The 18,563-nt window shown below is 57.1% G+C and overlaps 3 protein-coding genes across 5 annotated transcripts in view; all 3 read left to right on the forward strand.

Annotated features, from left to right (window-relative positions):
- Positions 1 to 11,078, forward strand: part of GOLGA7 (golgin A7) — a 44,754-nt gene extending 33,676 nt beyond the window's left edge. Inside the window, exons 2-6 of one of the 3 annotated variants that reach the window (XM_082072632.1) lie at positions 6,769 to 6,894; positions 7,940 to 8,092; positions 8,447 to 8,548; positions 8,859 to 8,922; positions 9,717 to 11,078. In XM_082072632.1, coding sequence (XP_081928758.1) covers positions 6,784 to 6,894; positions 7,940 to 8,092; positions 8,447 to 8,548; positions 8,859 to 8,906 — 414 coding nt within the window. In that variant the 5' untranslated portion in view covers positions 6,769 to 6,783 and the 3' untranslated portion in view covers positions 8,907 to 8,922; positions 9,717 to 11,078. Of the gene's footprint in view, positions 1 to 6,653; positions 6,895 to 7,939; positions 8,093 to 8,446; positions 8,549 to 8,858; positions 8,923 to 9,716 lie in introns of those variants that run through there. The other 2 variants (XM_082072633.1, XM_082072631.1) reach the window with 2 other exon arrangements.
- Positions 11,079 to 11,307: 229 nt separating this feature from the next.
- Positions 11,308 to 17,178, forward strand: GINS4 (GINS complex subunit 4). Its single transcript, XM_082072861.1, has 8 exons — positions 11,308 to 11,420; positions 11,979 to 12,065; positions 12,359 to 12,472; positions 12,708 to 12,805; positions 13,109 to 13,197; positions 13,533 to 13,623; positions 13,738 to 13,844; positions 17,147 to 17,178. Exons 1-7 carry the CDS (start codon positions 11,316 to 11,318, stop codon positions 13,832 to 13,834), a joined length of 681 nt encoding a protein of 226 aa, XP_081928987.1. The 5' UTR covers positions 11,308 to 11,315; the 3' UTR covers positions 13,835 to 13,844; positions 17,147 to 17,178.
- Positions 17,179 to 17,189: 11 nt separating this feature from the next.
- Positions 17,190 to 18,538, forward strand: LOC309450167 (protein phosphatase 1 regulatory subunit 3C-B-like; the record flags this gene model as incomplete). The annotated part of the gene is made up of 1 exon (XM_082072862.1): positions 17,190 to 18,538. One exon carries the CDS (start codon positions 17,190 to 17,192, stop codon positions 18,054 to 18,056), a length of 867 nt encoding a protein of 288 aa, XP_081928988.1. The 3' UTR covers positions 18,057 to 18,538.
- Positions 18,539 to 18,563: the final 25 nt, after the last annotated feature.

Here is an 18,563-nt window from a genome sequence, read left to right on the forward strand (position 1 = left end):
ACACCAGCACCCGTGCACACACTCAGCATCCACACACACACTCAGCATCCACACACACACTCAGCAGCTGCGCACACCAGCACCCGTGCACACACGCTCAGCAGCTGCGCACACCAGCACCCGTGCACACACATCGAGCAGCTGCACACACCAGCACCCGTGCACACACACTCAGCATCCACACACACACTCAGCATCCACACACACACTCAGCAGCTGCGCACACCAGCATCTGTGCACACACATTGAGCAGCTGTGCACACCAGCATCCACACACACACTCAGCATCCACACACACACCCGGCATACACACACACACACACAGCATCCGTGCACCACCGCGGCACCAACGGGTGACAGCCAGGGCTGGCAGGTCCCTGTCTCTGCCGCGTCGGCCCCAGCACAGTGGGACGAACAGGGGATGGAGCGGGAGCAGGATCCACGTCCCCTGGCGCCGCGGCGTGGCGCGCAGCCCACGCACAGGACCTGCGCCAAAGGCTTCCTTGCAGCAGGAGGAAAATGCCGTGTCTGGTGTTTTACCGAAGCGCCGGTGCCCGGGGAGCGGGAGGAGCCGCGAGCCCCCCCCGCAGCTCATTGCGCTGCTGTGAGAGCATCTGGCCAGATGTGCAGCGATCTGTGGCCAAGCCGGCTCCCCTGGCCAGGGAGCTGGGCAAAGGCCAAAGGGTAAAGGGCAGCCCACGGGAGCAGGAACAAAGCTGGATCAGCTCATTCATGCAAACCTTTTCAAGAGCTTTTGGGACACGGGACTAGATCATCTTTAAGGTCCTTTCCAACCCAAACCATTCTATGATTCCACGAAACAATTTTAGAACAACAACAAAAATATGCAGCCAGATTTAATTGTTAGCAATAACCTGTTACAATGGCAGCTCATTAGCTCAAGTGCAAACAGCTTAAAAGTGTTGGTGTGATTTGTGGGATCCTGTGGGGTCTTCTGGGATTTTCTGGGGTTCCTGTAAAACTAATGCAAAGAAGAAACAGCCCGCGAGTCCTGAAGAGAGGAAAACATTGCTCACTTCACCGTGCACCGGCTGGTGCTGCCTCTGAGGGGGCCGGGGACACGCCGCTCGAGGTGGATTTCCTGGGGCTCCCGAATTTCAGGTTTTTATAGGGCTGGCAGGGCATCCGGGAGGGAGGAGAGGGAAATGGACTTTTCCTTCCCCCATAAACAGTTTTATGGAAAATTTTAAGAGGGATTTAAAGAAGACCGTCTTCTCCCCTTCTAGCCGTACTGTGCGTTTTAAACCGCCGGCAGAAGGAGCGAGCGCAGCGCCCGCAGCAGCCTGTCCTCCGCACCAGGGAGCAGGTCCTGCTCGTTCTCTCCTGCCTGAGAAACACATGCCTACAACTCAAGTACATAAATTTTTTCTAACCTAATTCATTTTGTAGATTGATGGAGAAAATCCATAACAAATATTTATGACTTTGCAATAAATAACCCTCACAGAAGTTACAAAGAGCTCTGGCGAGTCTCAGGGTAACTTTCAGCGAGTTCCAGGGGTCAGGGCAGATCGGGATACTAAGTCTATAGTGTTCCAGCCTTTGGCTCATCTGTTTTGAATTATTGGTATTACTCAGTTGAGCAGCGCTCTCAATGGAGTAGCTGTGCTGTGATTCCATGCCATATTTTATTTCTATGGTGGGAGAGAGGCTTCAATAATTATTAGTTGTGCTGTGTTTCAGCAGCAGAAACGCAGCCCCGGGGAGCAGGGGCTGGGCCTGGGGCGCTGGCGGGACGGCGCCCGCGCTCCGGCGAGCCGCCCGGCGCAGGCTCTGGGCACGGCGCGCTCGCTGCCGGCGGGCGGGCGTGCAGGGGGCTCGCGGGCCGCCCGAGGCAGACGGGTCTGCGCAGCCGCGGGGCTCGGGGGGCGTGCGGCGGAGCTCGGGGGCACGGGGCGCCCTGTGAGCCCCGCGCCAGGCGATGCCGATGGCGTTTCAGCTGCAGCTGGGGGAGACGCTGCACCGCAGAGCGCTAAAACCCCGGTGAAAGCGCGGGGCCGCGGTGTGACCGCGGAGCCAGGGCCGCGCGCTGCAGCCCAATGCAGCGGTTCGCGCTTTGCTCTTCCTGTGGGACCTTGTCATCCGTGCCCACCCAGAGCGTGCGCAGCGCTGCGCGGCACCGCCGCACGCACCGAGGCAGCATCGCCTGCCTGCCTGGGCACCGGGCACCGCACCGGGCACCGCAGCCAGGACGTGGCGCCGAACCGCCGCCGAACCCCGGCACCCGCTCCCCGCAGCCCGTCCCGCTCCATCCCCGTCAGCTCAATCCCCGCGGCAGCAGGAGGGCCCGGCACCCGCTCCCCGCAGCCCGTCCCGCTCCATCCCCGTCAGCTCAATCCCCGCGGCAGCAGGAGGGCCCGGCGGCCGCTCCCCGCGCGGGTCCTTTCAGAACCCGGGTCAGACGCGTCTTCTGACCTGTGACCCGTCGCTTCCCTCCTCACCATAATTATCTAATACCGCGCTCTCCCTGCCAAGGACAATGAAACAATTTGTCACTTCAATTGTCTGTCAGTCAACACTGGGGCCTTTTCAACAGGCCAACACATGTTTTTTGAGAGCTTGTCAGCGAGGGCTGTCTGGCCAGGCACATAACCATGGAAAATGGAACCTTTGTTAATTCTGGTTCTTAGAAAAGTAAATCCATTCACTTGCTTTTTTCAGGCCTTCAGTTTGGAATTTGCACAAGAAGCTGAATTGCCCCTGATCCCTAAATGATTGGTCAGCGGATTTGCATGAGGAAGCAGAAATTAATTATTCTTTTCTTTTCTTTTTTATTTTCTGTAATTGTGTGTTTAGAAATGAGATTACATTCTGCAGCAGCACGAGGGGCTGGGGGGGAATTGCTTTGCATTCGTTTAGCTCCTTAGAGTTAAGATCACCTAATCGTTTCAAGCATTTCCTAAGATTCCCTCTCTCCTTTTCTGCTTTAATGACCAAACCAAGGCTGTGCTGCTTCGCGGGGACTCCGCGGCAGCCGCGCTCAGCGCAGAGCGGGGCCTCGTCCCGCCGGCACCGTCTCTCGCTGCTCCGGGCTCGCGGGCGCCGAACACGTCCCGGAGACAGACACCTCCGTCTGCAGGTGCTCCCCGTTTTCTCAGCCACACAGAGGCTTCGTTTTGGGCAGGCATGGAACGTTTTATCTGAAAGCATTGCAGAAACGCTAGATGGCCCCTACTTGATTACAAACGCCCTGAGTGAAAACCTCTCCAGACTCAGCTTTCCAGAATACCGCTATCCAAACCTAATTCAAACCATATAGGGAGCCCCAACTTAGAATCTTTCAAGGCTATAAAATGAAACAAATTGCCTTTGCAAGCATATCTCCCAATCTAAGCTATGCCTGCAAATTCGATTTGTCCTCTCGGATCTATACGGCATTAGGTGGCCTGAAAGACTCTTTGTCTCAAAGCCCCCCTGTCTCCCTCGCCAGCCTCGAGTTTCTGCATTGAGAGCTCTGCTCATTAACCGTGAGGACTCGGTGACCCCCGACTTCTCGGCGGGAGGGCAGCGGAGCCGCCACCACGGTGCCCGTGGGCTGCGCCCCGCGGCCGGACACGGGGGCACGGCGAGGGAACCCGCGGTGACGCGCGGGGAGGCAGCGGTGACGGTCGGTGCTCTCGGGGTCAGGGTCTCCCGCCTGCAGACCGCAGCTGGTTTGACTTACAGATAACAAACGCAATCCTGTTCCCCGCGCTGGTTTCTGCTCCGCAAACACGGACCCGCCGGCACGGGTTCGAATTCCCGTCCGCCCACCCGGGAAACCTCACTGGGGCCTGGGGACAGCGGGGCTGGGGACGACCCCGCGCCCCTGGGCCCCTCTCAAGGCGGGGGGGGGCAGGGGACTCCCAGCCCCCCAGCTTTGTCCATCGCCGTTCTCCTCAGAGGGGTGTGAGCTTCCCCAGGATGGTGTAACCACATGAAGGTGACACAACCGCAAATCCCCAGCTGTGTGACCGTCACAGGGTCTGGGGGTGTCCCGCGGCCTGTGCTGAGGTTGTTTGTTCAAGCAAACCCATTAGGTGTTTATTAGCCTTCATTATGGAGTGCTAGAGGGTTAATTAGTTCAGGCTGTTCCTGTGGGAGGGGTGGGGGCAGGAGGGTGAGGCGAGATCCGCAGCCATATCCAGGTTCCTGGGGCAGCCCACCACTTAGCCTGGTGCCTTTATTTTTTTTCCCCTATTTATCTCTTCCCTAAGCAAATTAGGGGTCTCGTTATCACATCTGCAAGCTCTTCAGCACAAGGAGTGCCTGGGCAAGAAGAGACTGGGGTGCCCGGCTCCTCTGCAGATCTGGGGCAGGGGACAGTCTGGCTCCTCCGCTGGGGTCGTGCGGAGGCGGGCGAGCAGACAGAGCTCAGCCTGCAGCCCCGGAGAGACCGGCCCGGAACCGCTTTGCTGGGGAGAGCAGCCCGAGCTCTTCCCTGCTCACAGCAGGGGTGTCCATCGCCAGCCGAGCCCGGCGCCTCTCCAGGCAGCCGGTGCTGGGCGCTGGTGGGGCAGCAGACGCGGAGAACGCGTCCCCGCGCTGGGACCACGCAGCCCGTCCCAGCGCCCGCAGCCGGACAGCCCCGGGGACGCGGACCCTCCCTGCCCACACCACCAGGGTCCGCATGCTGCTCGGGGGCCCCCACCCCCGAGGATAAAGGGTTAATGTTTCTTGCTGCTCCGCTGGCGTTGGATTCATCTTGGCCATCAAGAGTCCTCTTGCAGAGGGAGGACAATGCTGCACCGGGCTCTGCTGCGACGTGAGCGAAGCAGCTCGGCCAACGTGCAGAGGGAAACCGCACGTGCTGGAAACGTGGGGTTCGTGGAAATGGAGAAACCCCCAGGCTGGCCCAGCGCCGCGAGCCGCCCGCGTCCCACCGCGGGGACAGCGCGCCCACCGCGGGCCCGGCCCGCCCGCCGCCTCCCCGGGGAATTAGCGCAGGTTCCACTTCAAGACCAAAGAGACAAAGGTTAAATGCAAACAGGAAAAGGTGTCTTTAAGAAGCCCTTGTGCTGCTGCCTTTGTGCGCACACCCAGACACCCACAGGCCCCGTCTGCCACCCCCTGTATATTCTCCGTTCAGCCTCGCAGCCCCTCTGGGGATTTGTTTGCCCACAGACCGACTTGGGGTGGGAGAGCAGCTCCTCTGGAAGCAGGTTTGTGTATTCCTTGTGATGGGAGGAGCAAACATTATCGGCTTTTTAGCGAGACAAAATGAAAAGCCAGCAGAAGAGCACAATGAAGTGATCCCTGCCAGACTGGACACTGGCAGTCAGGTGCAAGATAACAACGGCTGTGGCCCTGCTTAATTATTTCTGCTCCACCTAATTGCCAAAAACCAGTCATTTCCACTTAAAAGACACTCTCTGTGATCTTCAGAAGGGTGATCCCCCTGTGGAACTGCGGTTTCCCCAGAGCAGCCACAGCTTTGAAGAGGGATCCCCTGGAGGGTCAGCATTAGGCATTAGCATTTTCCAATTACTGTGCCCAAGTCCCTTTTGGTGGGAACTCTGCCCCGAAAAGCAGCGCCCGCTGCAGCCAGATCCGCACGCTGGGTCTGGGCTCAATGTGTCTCGCTTGGAGGGTCCTGATGGGGGGTCTGGGAGCCCCAGGACCCCCCAAAAATGTCCCATGGCCTCGGGAGGACTGGTCCAGACCTCACTAATTGTACAGCTATTATGCACCCAATGTGCAAGTGCTCAGGCATCCAGCTCATCCAGCACAATGTTTAGAAGCAGCAGCAGCACCTGTGGGAGTTTAAAGGAGATGATGCTCCCGAGGGGATGTGTCTGCTTTGTTTTTCAAATCCCCTGGGGACAGCTTGCCATAGAGATCTCGGAAATCTTCAATCAGTTATATCTTTCTCTACATCCCCAGGTTTCTGAATTGGCTGAAAGGGTGCTGTTATTTTTCAGGGGTTTGTGGAGGCCACAGCACTTGATACAATGAAGTATCCCACCTGTCCGCGAGGTTCGCCTACACCTTACGCTTTTGTTCGTTTGAACTGCTTTTACATAGTGTCAGTAGATCCAGAGGCCGTTTTGGTGCAGCATGTGAATTTTCCCACTGTGTAAAGGAACTCTGGGCTGGGGCGCAGGGGCGGCGCTGGGACGTCCCGCTCTGCCGCACGCTCCGGTTTCCGTGTCTCAGGAATTCTGGACCGGGGTGCAGGGGTGGCGCTGGGACGTCCCGCTCTGCCGCACGCTCCGGTTTCCGCGTCCCGTGGTGGTGTATCTCCAGCCGGGGAGAACAGGGAAGGTACAGATTCGGGTGTGATCGTCAATAATTTCCCGTGCTACTTGTCTGGATTTGGTAAGAATAGTCTTCAGGTTTTTCTTAAACTAAATGATCTTTGACCTCGCTTATGCCTTGCAGAAGCAGGATTCCGAGGTCAAAGGTTAATGGGCCTGGAAATTATCGTGTGTTTATCAGCAAAAGCTGTTCGGGACAACGCTGCTGCAGATGCTGCCCCTTCCTGCAGGCTCCGGTTCCCAAGATAACATCGCCAAAGCGGCACCGGGGCGGGAGGGGCCGAGGCAGCGGGTCTGTCGTGCTCCGGGCCGCGAACCCGCGGACCGGCGGCGGGGAGGCCGCGCGGCCAATGGGAGGCAAGCGGTGCGCGCACATGCGCAGATTGCTCTCCGCGGGTTGGTGAGGCGGTGGCGCGTGCGCCGGGCGGCACTTCCGTCGTTTCCCCGGCGCGGAGTCGTCCCGACGCTTTTGCGACAGCCGTAAGCGGTGGGAGCGGAGCGGGCGGCCCGGCCGGTGCGGGCGGCGATGAGGCCGCAGCAGGCGCCCGTGTCGGGCAAGGTGTTCATCCAGCGCGACTACAGCGGCGGGACGCGCTGCCAGTTCCAGAGCAAGTTCCCGGCCGAGCTGGAGAACAGGGTGAGGCGGGCGGGCCCGCGGCGGGACGGGCCCCGGGGGCGGTCACGGGTGGCCGGGCGGACCCGCGCGGCCGTGAGCCCGTTCTGCGGTTCCTGTCGCCCCAGCCCCGCCCGCCCCGGGGCGGTGGGCCGGCGCGGGGGCTCTCCCCGCGGGCGCTGCCCGGGCAGCCCGGCGCGCCCTCGCCCGCCGTGCGGCGCAGCCCTGCGGGCGGGGCTCCGGGGTCCACGGCGCGTCCTGCGCTGCTGGTGGTGACTTTTTGGCTTCAGTCGTTGTTTGTTGTCCAGATGGCGTTTCTGATCAGCTGCGGTAAGGAAATACTTGTAATTCTCGGTGAAAAGCCGCGCGAAAAATACTTTAAAATGCCTCTCTTGGGTGTCGGTGAGCTGTTGGCGCTCGGAGCGCGCGGCGCAGGCAGCAGCTGTCCGCAGCGCCCAGCAGAACGCGTCCCTTGTGCGGGAGCACAGAGCGCCGTTGTGTGTCCCGCGCGGCCCCGCCAGCGCCGTCCCGAGCGCGTTCCCTCCGAGCGCTCGGACACCCTCAGCTGCCGGCAAAACAAACGCTCTTTGCTAACACCTTTTTTTCCTCTCTGCACTTTTTTTCTCTTCCTCATTTCTTTGTTTTGTTTTGTGTCTTTTTTTGAGAGCTTGTTTGACCAGCACTGCAGCAGCAGCAAGGCGGTGTTGAAATGAAGAGTTACCTCAATCAGTCCACTCCCCAACTGCTCTTTTTAATCTACCAGATCGCTTTGATTGAGAATTAAGGTGGTGGTGGTGGTGTTTTCTGTTTGAATTGCACAGTCGTTTAGTTATGTTATTCTTAATTGTTTTGTTTCCGGACTGTGCTGGAATTCAGATTTGATCTAATCACTTGGCAGATATTTAACAAACAGCTACGGGTGTGTAACTCAAAGTGTCCTTCAGACTTTGGCTGCAAACGCGGCAGCTGCAGAGGTGCAGATAAGCAGTAAATGCAGGCAGATGCCTGAAGATAGCGGTGAGTTCCGAAATGTGCCGGGCATGACAGCTAAACCTCATTTCTCATGCAGATCGACAGGCAGCAGTTTGAAGAGACTGTCCGAACGCTGAACAACCTCTATGCAGAAGCTGAGAAACTTGGGGGCCAATCTTACCTGGAAGGGTGTCTCGCCTGCCTGACCGCCTACACCATCTTCTTGTGCATGGAGACGCATTACGAAAAGGTGTGTGTCTGTTGATTACAGTGTTACTGGGAAGGCAGTTTATCTCCTAAACTTCAGTCAAATATGTTTCTTGGTGGGGCTGCTGTGACGGGCACCGTTGTCATACAAATTCCATATAGACTCTGGATCTTAACTGAAGAGTGATTTCGCATAAACAGCAGACAGACTTGTCTGCATTAGTCAGTTTGAGTAACGCAGTGATTGCTCGTACGTCAGAGGAATCACACAAGTTCTGTCTGTGGTTGTGTGCTGGGTTCTCTGATGTTGCCGTGTCTGTGATGTCGCTGGGGCTCTGACTCCAGCATAGGGAAACGTGATGGAGGAGCTGTGACTTCTGCGCTGTTCTGTTACCAGGTTCTAAAGAAAATAGCCAAGTTCATCCAGGAACAGAACGAGAAGATCTATGCTCCTCAGGGCCTCCTTCTGACAGACCCCATTGAACGAGGACTAAGAGTTGTATCCTTCTGTGGTTTCTTAGGTGGCAGGAGACAATCTGTCAGGTAACGCAAGGAGGCAAAGCTCTCAAACCCTCCACACGCAGCATCTTGTGTTCTTGCTGCCAGAACAGCCCTGGGCTGGATGTGCCACTGACATCGCCTGACAGGGCACCTCATATGTGTGCTTTGTAGCTCCGAAACTGGCTTTGAAACCGTGGGTGTGAAGCAGAAGGGTCAAAGGTTCTAATAACTGAATGTTTTTCTGCCTTATTTTAGTTTGTTTTCATAATCTTTTTATAGTATGTTTCCGTAACAGCTTTTTTGTGCAGATTGAAATTACCATTTATGAAGACAGAGGTATGACCAGTGGGAGATAAAAGCGCGGAGTCTCAGGTACATGTTAACCTTATACTACATTCTCAGTTTCAACGTGTTCTCTGTGCTCAGAGGGATAGATTCTGTCATACTGAGAATATTTATCCCACAACAGAATGTAATCAAAGGCTGCTCACATAAATCTTGTGTGGACTGGGTTTTCTGAATAAGTACTTGGTAGTGGAAAAAAGTCCCCGAGTGTATTCTAGCATACAAAACTTTATTGCGGTTTTTGAGCTGTTCCAGTTCTCATTTCATGAAGCTTTCAGTTGAGTGGCCAGCAACCTCTAGCTTTGGGAGCTTTAACTGGAAAAAGTTGCTGAAAGGCGCTTTGTTTTCATGACACTGCATGGTAGAGTCACCAATTGAGAAGAGTGCTCCAAGTACTCGAAAGAGAGGGGCTAAAATAAAGGACCATGCTAATTGTGTGCAGTATAGAACTGCAAAATTACCATCCCTGGCTTTCCAGGATACATATTTAACTTCCATTAAGCTTTGCTTTTGAAAAGCTCAAATTTGAACCGGCTCCCTCGTCTTGGGTGCTCTGCACCAACCTAAGTCTGGTTGTTGGCAACGTGTGCAGGAAAGAGACTGGAAATATTTATGCCTGTTGTGCGGGAAGGAAAAAAGTAGCAAAGGTCTTTATTTCCTGTTAAGCGTTGGCTTCTGGTTGCTGCTCTCACCACAGCACGTGGGGACCCTCCCTGTCCTGCCACCCACCTCCCAGGTAGTACAGCTCTGTAAAGGTTTGTGTAGGGTTTTGTTGGTCTTGTTTAGTAACAGTTTCTAATACTATGAAATTTGTTTTCTAGCAGACAACAGTGGACTTGCTGTATCAAGGTTCCCCTACCTCCTACTTTAGAGCATCATTCCTTTCTCTGCTGCCAGATCCACAGTGCCATCTGCTACACGGACTAACTCCCCAAACCGCTCCACGCGGGCTGACGCGGCGGGTCAGCATCCATTTTGTGGCAGACGTTTAAGCAATTAGGTCACTTAGTTTGGTTGTTGTTTTGTTTTTTCCAAGAAAAAGCAGAAGTGGTAAAACCACGTACTCTTCTGAAAGAAACGGGGTGCCGAGCCCAACAGAAGTCTAGTTTTAGTCACCTAAGTGCAGTGATGTTCCTCCTTAGTTCTTAAGCCCTCCTGTACATCAGTCGGGCTTTGTAAAGCTGCAAGTTGGAGCTGGGAATTTTCCAGAAACGAGGCTTTCCCTCCCGACCGGTGTTGGAGCGAGAGGATACCCAGAGCCTCTGCCTGGCGAGAAGTGACTCACAGCAACGAGCGTTTTACGTTTCCTGTGCTGATTCTTGTGGAAAACTAGAAGGCAAAGTGTTCTTTGTTTTAGCGTTTTGGTTGTTCCTAGAAGGCAGAGGAACAGCCGGAGTTTAATCCTGGTGTATTTTCTACTCGTGCGTCTGTGCTGTTGTTGCATTTGTCAGCGCTCACCACAAGAGGGGGGTCTGTTCCTTCACAGACCAGTCAGTTCTATAAAATGGATGCTGAGCCCATACACATAACAATTCCTGCCCTCCTCTGGTTAATATGTGAAGTGTAAAACTGTTTCTTTATGGATTTATTATATATAATTTATAGGAAAACATTGATTTGGCGAACTGTGAGGTGTGTAAGATGGTTCCTTAGTTTTCTGCTGGCGCTGTAGAGCCGTGCGTGGCCGGCGTTCCCCGCAGCGCCTGCGGCAGCGCGGTTCGCACACCCCGTTGGCCCGCTCCTCCCAGAGCCGCGGTCCTGGGGCAGCGCGGTTCGCACGCCCCGCTGGCCCGCTCCTCTCAGAGCCGCGGTCCTGGGGCAGGTTCTGCGCGGTGCGGAGCGGCGTAAGAGCGCGGGAGGGGAGGCCAGCGGGGCTGCGGGCGGTTTGGCTGCGGGCGGTTTGGCTGCGGGGCTGCGGGCGGTTTGGCTGCGGGGCTGCGGGCAGTTTGGCTGCGGGGCTGCGGGCGGTTTGGCGCGGGCGGTGCTGTGGGTGCTCAGTCTGGGTCTCAAATTCCAGCCTTGTTACTCAGCCACTGATTTTTTCTTTTTTTTGAGAGAGATTTGTTTAATATTTTAATTGTACAAAACTTGTTTTTTCTAAACTGTAACAGTGTTTGCCTTTCACATCTGTTGCAATACTGGCAGAAGTACTAATGGATTAGTAAATTTTTTCTTAAGCCGTGTCCGTGTCGTGTTTGGTGGTGCCGGTGGCCTGCAGCGGTCCGTTTCCCCTGGCAGCAGGCGGCGGCCGTGAACGAGCGGAGCTGCGCCCGCTCCAGCACCGGCCCGCCAGCCGCCGCGCGGCGCTCCCAGGGCGCCTTTGTTCCGCTCCCGCGCCTCGGCGGCCGCCATGTTCTTGGGGGCGGGGCCGGGTCGCGCGTGCGCCTGCGCGGTGGGGCGGGGCCGCCGCTGTTGGCGGGATGGCGGCAGCGGGCGGGGGGGGCTCGGGGCCGGCGGGGGACTCGGACGGGGACGGCGAGGAGCTGGTGCTCACCCCGGCGCAGCTCATCCGCAGCCTGGAGCAGGTAGCGTGGGCTGGGGAGGGCGGCTGAGGGCCGGGGCCCGGGGAGAGCCGGGGGACGCTGTGTGGAAGGTGCGCCCTGGGGGACGTGAGGGGCGGCCGGGCCCGGGGCTCGGCGGGGCAGGGCCGGAGTTGGACCCGGGGCAGGGCCGGGGTTGGGCCCGGGGCTCGGCGGGCAGGGCCGGAGTTGGACCCGGGGCTCGGCCGGGGTTGGGCCCGGGGCAGGGCCGGGGTTGGGCCCGGGGCTCGGCGGGCAGGGCCGGGGTTGGGCCCGGGGCACGGCCGGGGTTGGGCCCGGGGCTCGGCGGGGCACGGCCGGGGTTGGGCCCGGGGCACGGCCGGGGTTGGGCCCGGGGCAGGGCCGGGGTTGGGCCCGGGGCACGGCGGGCAGGGCCGGGGTTGGGCCCGGGGCTCGGCGGGCAGGGCCGGGGTTGGGCCCGGGGCTCGGCGGGGCACGGCCGGGGTTGGGCCCGGGGCTCGGCGGGCACGGCTGTCTCTGGCCGCTCTGGAGGCCGGGGTGCCTGCAGACCCTCTCCTCTGCTTACAGTGTGCCTTCTTGCAGGCCTGGCTGAATGAGAAGTTTGCGCCAGAGCTGCTGGAGAGCAAACCCGAGATCGTGGAGTGCGTTGTGGAGCAGCTGGACCACATGGTAGGTCCTGCAGGCCGAGGCGGTGCCGGCCCTGCGTGCCTGGCCTGCCGAGTACGTGCTCGGGTCCCTCTGGGGTTGCCAGGGCTGTCAGCTCCTCTGTCCCTGAGCGGAAGTTGTTCTGAGTTCCTCCTTTGAGCTTGTCCTGGGGAGGGACTGAGAGATACAAGGAAACTCTGCCTTGTGCCACAGTTGCAGTCTTGTTTTGTGGGCCCTATGCACAAGACTTGTCATCCTCTCTGTTTCTTGTCATTTGGCGTTCCAGCCACTTCATTTCTCTTTGCTTTTCCTTTTAGGAGGCAAACCTGAAACGGGCAAAGAGCGGAGACTTGAAGGTCAGTGTTCACCGCATGGAGATTGAAAGGATCCGTTACGTGCTCAGCAGCTACTTGAGGTGTAGGCTTGTGAAGGTAAATGCTTGAAGTGCTGCCTGGGGGATTAAAAAGGGGAACTTCAGGAGTGTTTTTTACCCATACACGGCCTCCTGCTTCAGCAAGGCACCTGGTTAAAGCGCTCTCTCTATTCTCTGAAGTACAGCCTCAAGTGTGTGTGCTTACAGGGGAAGCCACTGGGCAGTGGGGGCTGTAGACGCTGAGCTACTGGGTAAGTTCTGTTTCAGTCTTTGGGGTTTTGTTCCAATATCAGATAGAGAAGTTTTTTCCCCATGTTCTGGAGAAGGAGAAGTCACGAGCTGAAGGGGAGCCTTCCATTCTGTCACCAGAGGAGTTCGCCTTTGCTAAAGAGTGAGTATGTTTTGGATGCTTCTCCCTCCCTTTTTCTGCGTTATAGAACTTTCCCCTGTGTTATGCTGAACACATCTTGACACTTAGCAGTTTACAGTAAGAACCGTGGGTGTTACCAGGAGGTTTCCTTGTGGAAATAAAATACCTCTGGTAACTGAGCTGGTTGCGAGGGCAGGCCCCTGGGCTTGTCTGTGGCCATGCCTGTGGGACCAGGAGGTGTCACTGGCTGGTGTTTTGACTCAGTACTCTCCCTGCAAATTTGTATTTGACTAAACCAGTAAATGCTCCAATGATTTATTTCAGGTACATGGCAAACACAGAGACTTATTTAAAAAACATGGCCCTGAAACACATGCCGCCCAACCTGCAGAAAGTGTCTCTCCTAAAATCAGGTGAGTGCATCCAGGGTAATCTGACAGCTATAGCAGTAGCGGTGTAGAGAGCTCTGGGGAACACAAAATGCAAAAGGCCAGTCCTGCAGCTGGCAGGAGCAAAGATGATGTGGTGACAGCATCGTGACATTACTGTGTCACTGTCCCTTGACGGTGCTGGCCCCTGACATCGAGTCTTGTCCTGTGTTGAGGCAGAGCACATATCTGATCAGAAGTGCCTCGCATTCCCTTTACTGGTCACAGGTCTGATGTCTCTCGTGCGCCTCTGTCAGCTCGGTGTCCTGCAGAGGAACACGAGTGAGTGCTGAGCTTGTGCTCTGAATCATTGTCTGCAGTTCCCAAGCCCAACCTGGACTCGTTTGTGTTCCTGAGAGTGTTGGAGCGGCAGGAGAACATCCTGGTTGAGCCAGAGACGGATGAGCAGAGGTAGGTGGGTGCTTCCCGGTGCGGCGCACATCAGCGGCGCACATCAGTGGTTCCACAGATGCGGAGTGGGTCACAGCAGCACGGGGACACTCACCGTCCTGCCTGTCCCTGCAGGGAGTACACCATCGACCTGGAGCAGGGCTCGCAGCACCTCATCCGCTACCGGACCATTGCCCCGCTGGTGGCCTCAGGCGCCGTGCAGCTCATCTGAGGGGCGAGTGGTGAGTGCGGGGTGGTGACACAGGGCAGGGGACAGTGGGACATGGCCAGCAGGGAGTGCTGGGGTGGGGCCATGGGGCTGCCCTGACACGTCCCTGTGGCTGTGGTGTGTCTGGGCAGGGCAGCAGTACCCATGACAGTGTGCAAATAACCCAGCTGGACACCATTCCCTCAGTGGTGCAGGGGGACTCATTGCCCTTGCAGCTCATCAGACTCATACTTGCTCGTGACATGCCTGGCATACAGCTGGCTCCTTTCTCTGGTGCTCCTGGGTGACAGGAGCGTATGTCACGGTGCTCCCTCCAGCAAGGCTTTGCAGCAGCCTTGCCACAGTCTCCTTCACTTCCCAAGGGAAGGATGAGCGTAGCTGCTGCCTTGCCAGATCCCAGGCTGGTGTGGCAGCAGACGTGGACAGGACACGTCTGCCCTCGAAGGCAAACACAGCCTTTGTAAATAGCAGGGTGCTCTATTTTTAAACCTGCAGCTGTGTGTTCATTCCTGTTCCAGTTCAGCACTGTTCTTTAAATTAGGCTATCAGGTGGAAGGCGACTGACCAAATGGTGTGGCAACCAGCTGTGTAAACTCCACTTCCCGCATCAGTTTTGATCTCCCCATAGGGTCTGTGCAACCCTGGCTGTTGTGCAAGTGGCCAGTTGCTCTGCGGTGAACTGAAGGGATACCTCTGCACCGCATTTGCCCCATGATCTATTGGTAAAAAAACCACCACACAAAGATATTTGCTGGTAGAGCACGTCTTGGTTCTTACACAAGGAACAGGAAGCATTGGAATCACGTTAAGGGTGGAAACTACAGCTCAGATATTGGAGCATGAGGCTGGCAGAGCTTTCCCAGAATGGTCTCTTGCATCTTGTAGAGTGAGTGGTTTTGCATGTGTGGTTTATAGTGTTCCTAATGAATCCATTTAGGTAAAGAAGATTGCTGTAAGTATAGACATTAAGAGGAGGCTGGGTTTAATCCCTAGGAATCAGTAGCACATAGCAGCACACAGCCCCCTGGGAAGGACTGTGCATTATGCCCAGCACGTATCTGCAGCCCAGGCGGCTCGCAGAGGTGACTGCAGCTCCCAGCCAAAGGCATTGTTAATCTGCGGCTGCAGAAGCGTGCGCTAGAGCTGCTTGGAGAACGGCCAGGTCTGGCAGACTTTCTCCTTGGCCCTATTAAGTTTGTCTGAACAGTTATCCAGACAGCTGGTACCTGCCTCGCTGCTGCCGCTCACATGGCCGCAGCAATGTGAGCAGGAGGGCTGCCCGTCCTGGCGGCTGAACCCGAGCGGGGTGCCGCCCTTTGCAGGGTGCCCCAGCGCAGCTCCTGGCTGGCACGCAGCAGCATCGCCGCGGGCCGTGGAGGATTTTTGAAGATGGCAGGCGGGCTGAAGTCAGCCAGGCTGATAGTGAGATGCAGTTTTGGCATACCTGTCTGCTTTTTGTGTCCTGTGACTAAATACCAGGACACTTCTGAGACTAGATGCTGCCTCACTGCTAACACTGCGCCTCTGTCTGTTTTGGGGAAGAAATGCCCGCAACTTTGTTGAGGAGGTGATGCTTTTGGCTTGCATTTTTAGACAGAGAAGACCCAGCAGTCCATCCGCCTTAATCTGTGCCTCTGAACAAGAATGTGCAGAGTGGGAGCAGCTTTTCCAGCTTCCGTTGGCTCAGATACGTCTCCTGTTCTCTGCTCCCTCCAAGGTGGATGGAGCTCAGGTTTACTGAGCGATTAGCTCTAAGTGCAAAGTAGGTGGATGGTGGAAGAGGTCGCAGGGAGGGCACTAGTGGTGAGAGGGGACTGCCCTGGCTGTAGACTGCAGCTTTCCCCGAACTGAGAAATACCGGCCTTAGAGCTCATGTCAAGGGAGTTGTTCCTCCAAAAGTCCTGTCTAGGAAAAGTAATATGAGAGTGGTTCTATTTCTTTTTTCCAGGGCATCTGCAGAAAAATTATTCCAAATAAATAACATGATTTGGTGAGGTTGATTATTCCTTAGTAGCAATAACCACCTACACAAATTTTCGTAGATGGTGGGGAAACTGGAAATTCTGTAGGAAAAAGTTCCAGGTATTCGAAGGTTCAAATGCAGACCACGGTGAGACCATGAGCCCTTAGTTCCGAGAAAAGGCAGTTGTGGTGACCTGGGGTTTGTGACTTGGGCAGCGCAGCCGCAGTTACACCTCACGGGGGATGGTGCTGCTTTGACCCTTTTGCTGCTTTTTCCGCTGTTTTTGCTGGCTGAGGCTGGGGCTCAGGCGCAGGTTTTTGCCTGCCAAGGGCTGGGTTCAAGCTCACTTCTCCTGGCGGTGCTGCAAGAGGTGTCGCGTTGTGCTGGAGACGTCGAGGCGTGGTGGCGATGGAAAGCCAGGTGTAAGTACTGATAGGGAGGCTGTGTCATGAGCTGATGAAAATCTGTGCTGTCAGCAGGAACAATCAGGGCTTCTTAAACATAAATGGCCAGACAGCTCTGGGGAGATTAGCAGGGAGTACAGGGCAGGGGTGATCTGATTTGGGTGACAGGCTTTTCTGTCAAGGAGTCACATGTGAGCTGAACAGTGAAGGTGATTTTGAATATCCATGTCAGGGACACCACAGCTTCTCTTGCCTGCTCAGATGCGAGTGAATTTCTTTTTCAGGGCAAGGAACCAGGGTGGGAAACTTCTATGTTAGTTTTGATGGAGGATGACTCTCGGATTTTCTTGTGCTTAGACACTCTGGAAATAGCTGTCTTTGAACAGGTGCCTGAAAAGGGGTGTATTAATATAAAAACAGCTGGAACTGTGAGAGGAATACGCTCCTCTTCTCCCTGGAGCTTCCCCCAGGTGGGGATAGTTCAGTAAACGTTTATCCTCTAAAAAACACTGGTGGTTTTTTGGCATTAGGAGCTTTTTCTGTGCTGCCCCTCCCATTAGCCCCCTCCGTAGCTGAGCGGGCGGCCGGGAGCGTTACCGGGCGGAGGACGGTTTCCGGTACCCGGGCTGGCCCGGTGTCTGCGCCCCTTCTCCGGTGCGGCCCCCGGTGCTCGGCCCCGCAGCAGCGGGCGGCAGGAGCGGCCGGGGCGGGGCAGCGCCGCGCTCCTATTGGCCGCTCGGGGCGTGTCTCGGGCGCTGATTGGCTGCTGCGCGGGGTGTCGCGGCCGCCGGCGCTCCCACGGCTCCATTGAGCAGCGGGCGGGGAGCGGGACGGACGGGATGAGCTGCGGGGAGTGAGCGCGGGGGCGGGCGGAGGGAAGAGGCCGTTGGCCGCGGCTGGGGGCCCTGCAGCCGGAGACGCGCCGCCTGACCCCCTCTTCGCCTCCAGGCTTTTCCAGGTGCGCAGTGCCAGGGCCGTCACCCCACCAGCCATGCCCGTGGACCTGGCCGTGCGGGTCTGCCTGAGCCACTCGCCCCCCATCTGCAAGCTGCTGAACTCCTACGACGAGCTGCGGGTCAGCCGGGGGCGCAAACCCCTCAGATCCTGTCTCAACCAAAAGCTGAGCACAGAACCTGAACCTGAGCGGCGGGACAGCACCAAGAGCTCCAAGGGCCAGAAGAAGAAGAAGGTTGTGTTCGCTGACATGAAGGGGCTCTCGCTGACAGCTGTCCGCTTCTTCTCAAAGATCGAGGAGGACCTCTGCGACTTGCAGCATGCCCTGTCTGACCTTGCCTGCTTCCGACCCAGGCTGCGGAGCTCATGCCGAGAGGTGTGCAGGTATGTGCTGGACTTTCCACAGCCCTCTGTGGACTACGTGACTTTCCGCAGCCGCCTACACAGCAACCTTGTCTGCTTGGAGAACTGCCTGATCCAGGACCGTGCCCTGTCCGGGACAGTGAAGGTCAGAAACATTGAGTATGAGAAGAAAGTGATGGTCCGCATCACCTTTGATGGCTGGAAGAGCTTCCGAGATATCTCATGCCAGTATATGCACAGCACGTACGGCTCAGCTGACACAGACACTTTCTCTTTTGAGCTTGCCCTGCCCAAGCCATCTATCTCTTGCAGGGCCACAGAGTTCTGCATCTCCTTCCAGTGCAGACAGAAGACCCACTGGGACAACAACCACGGGAAGAACTACAGGATCTGCCCTGTGGGCGTGAGCCGCCCTCCCTCCCGTGCCGTGAAGAGTGCCAGCAGTGCCTGGGAGCATCTCGGCACCTCTCGAGCTGCTGCCCTGGTGCTCTCTCACCTGCAGACCTGGCGCCGCACAGAGACCCAGGCTCCCTACTGGTAGGACAGCAGCGTGTGGAGAGGTTGTAGGTCCCTTCCCTGTCCCCACTGTGGTACAGGGGCTGTGGGGAGGGGTCAGCTGCAGAAGGTGCTGCTCACAGTTTGTTGGCTTCTCCACGTGTCCAACCTGCTGCTGGACAAGCAGCCGCCACTCTCCACGGAAGCTCCTTCACCGCTGGCTGGAAGCTGCCGCTCGGTGTGACTCCTGCCTGTGGGTTCTCAAGGTGACACTGACACGAGAGGGACAGAGGAACAGCTGCAGCCCCTGGGCTGTCTGTCAGGCGCTTCGGGTGGAACCAGCGTGTGAGCAACTGGGTCCTAGTGCTGCCCAAGTGCCTTGTGCGGAGCTGCTGGGGAGGGGCTGCGCTCCCCGTGTGACAGCGGCGCAGCAGCCGCCGGCGGGTCCCGAGGGGCGCTCCGCGGGGGTGTCCGGGCCGGGGCCGCCCCGGGCGCGGTGCGTGTAACGGGAGCGAATAAAGTGACTTGGCGACCGCGCCTCGGGCTCTGCCTA

The sequence above is a fragment of the Streptopelia decaocto genome (assembly GCF_964273445.1).
Source record: "Streptopelia decaocto genome assembly, chromosome: 25".
Taxonomy (NCBI): domain Eukaryota; kingdom Metazoa; phylum Chordata; class Aves; order Columbiformes; family Columbidae; genus Streptopelia; species Streptopelia decaocto.

Bases quoted from the DNA above. Each gene is read 5' to 3' on its own strand.
- GINS4 (XM_082072861.1), top strand. From the start codon at position 11,316: ATGGCGGCAGCGGGCGGGGGGGGCTCGGGGCCGGCGGGGGACTCGGAC. The intron at 12,473-12,707 runs GTAAATGCTTGA...TTCCAATATCAG, and splicing joins TGAGGTGTAGGCTTGTGAAG to ATAGAGAAGTTTTTTCCCCA. The intron at 12,806-13,108 runs GTGAGTATGTTT...GATTTATTTCAG, and splicing joins GAGTTCGCCTTTGCTAAAGA to GTACATGGCAAACACAGAGA.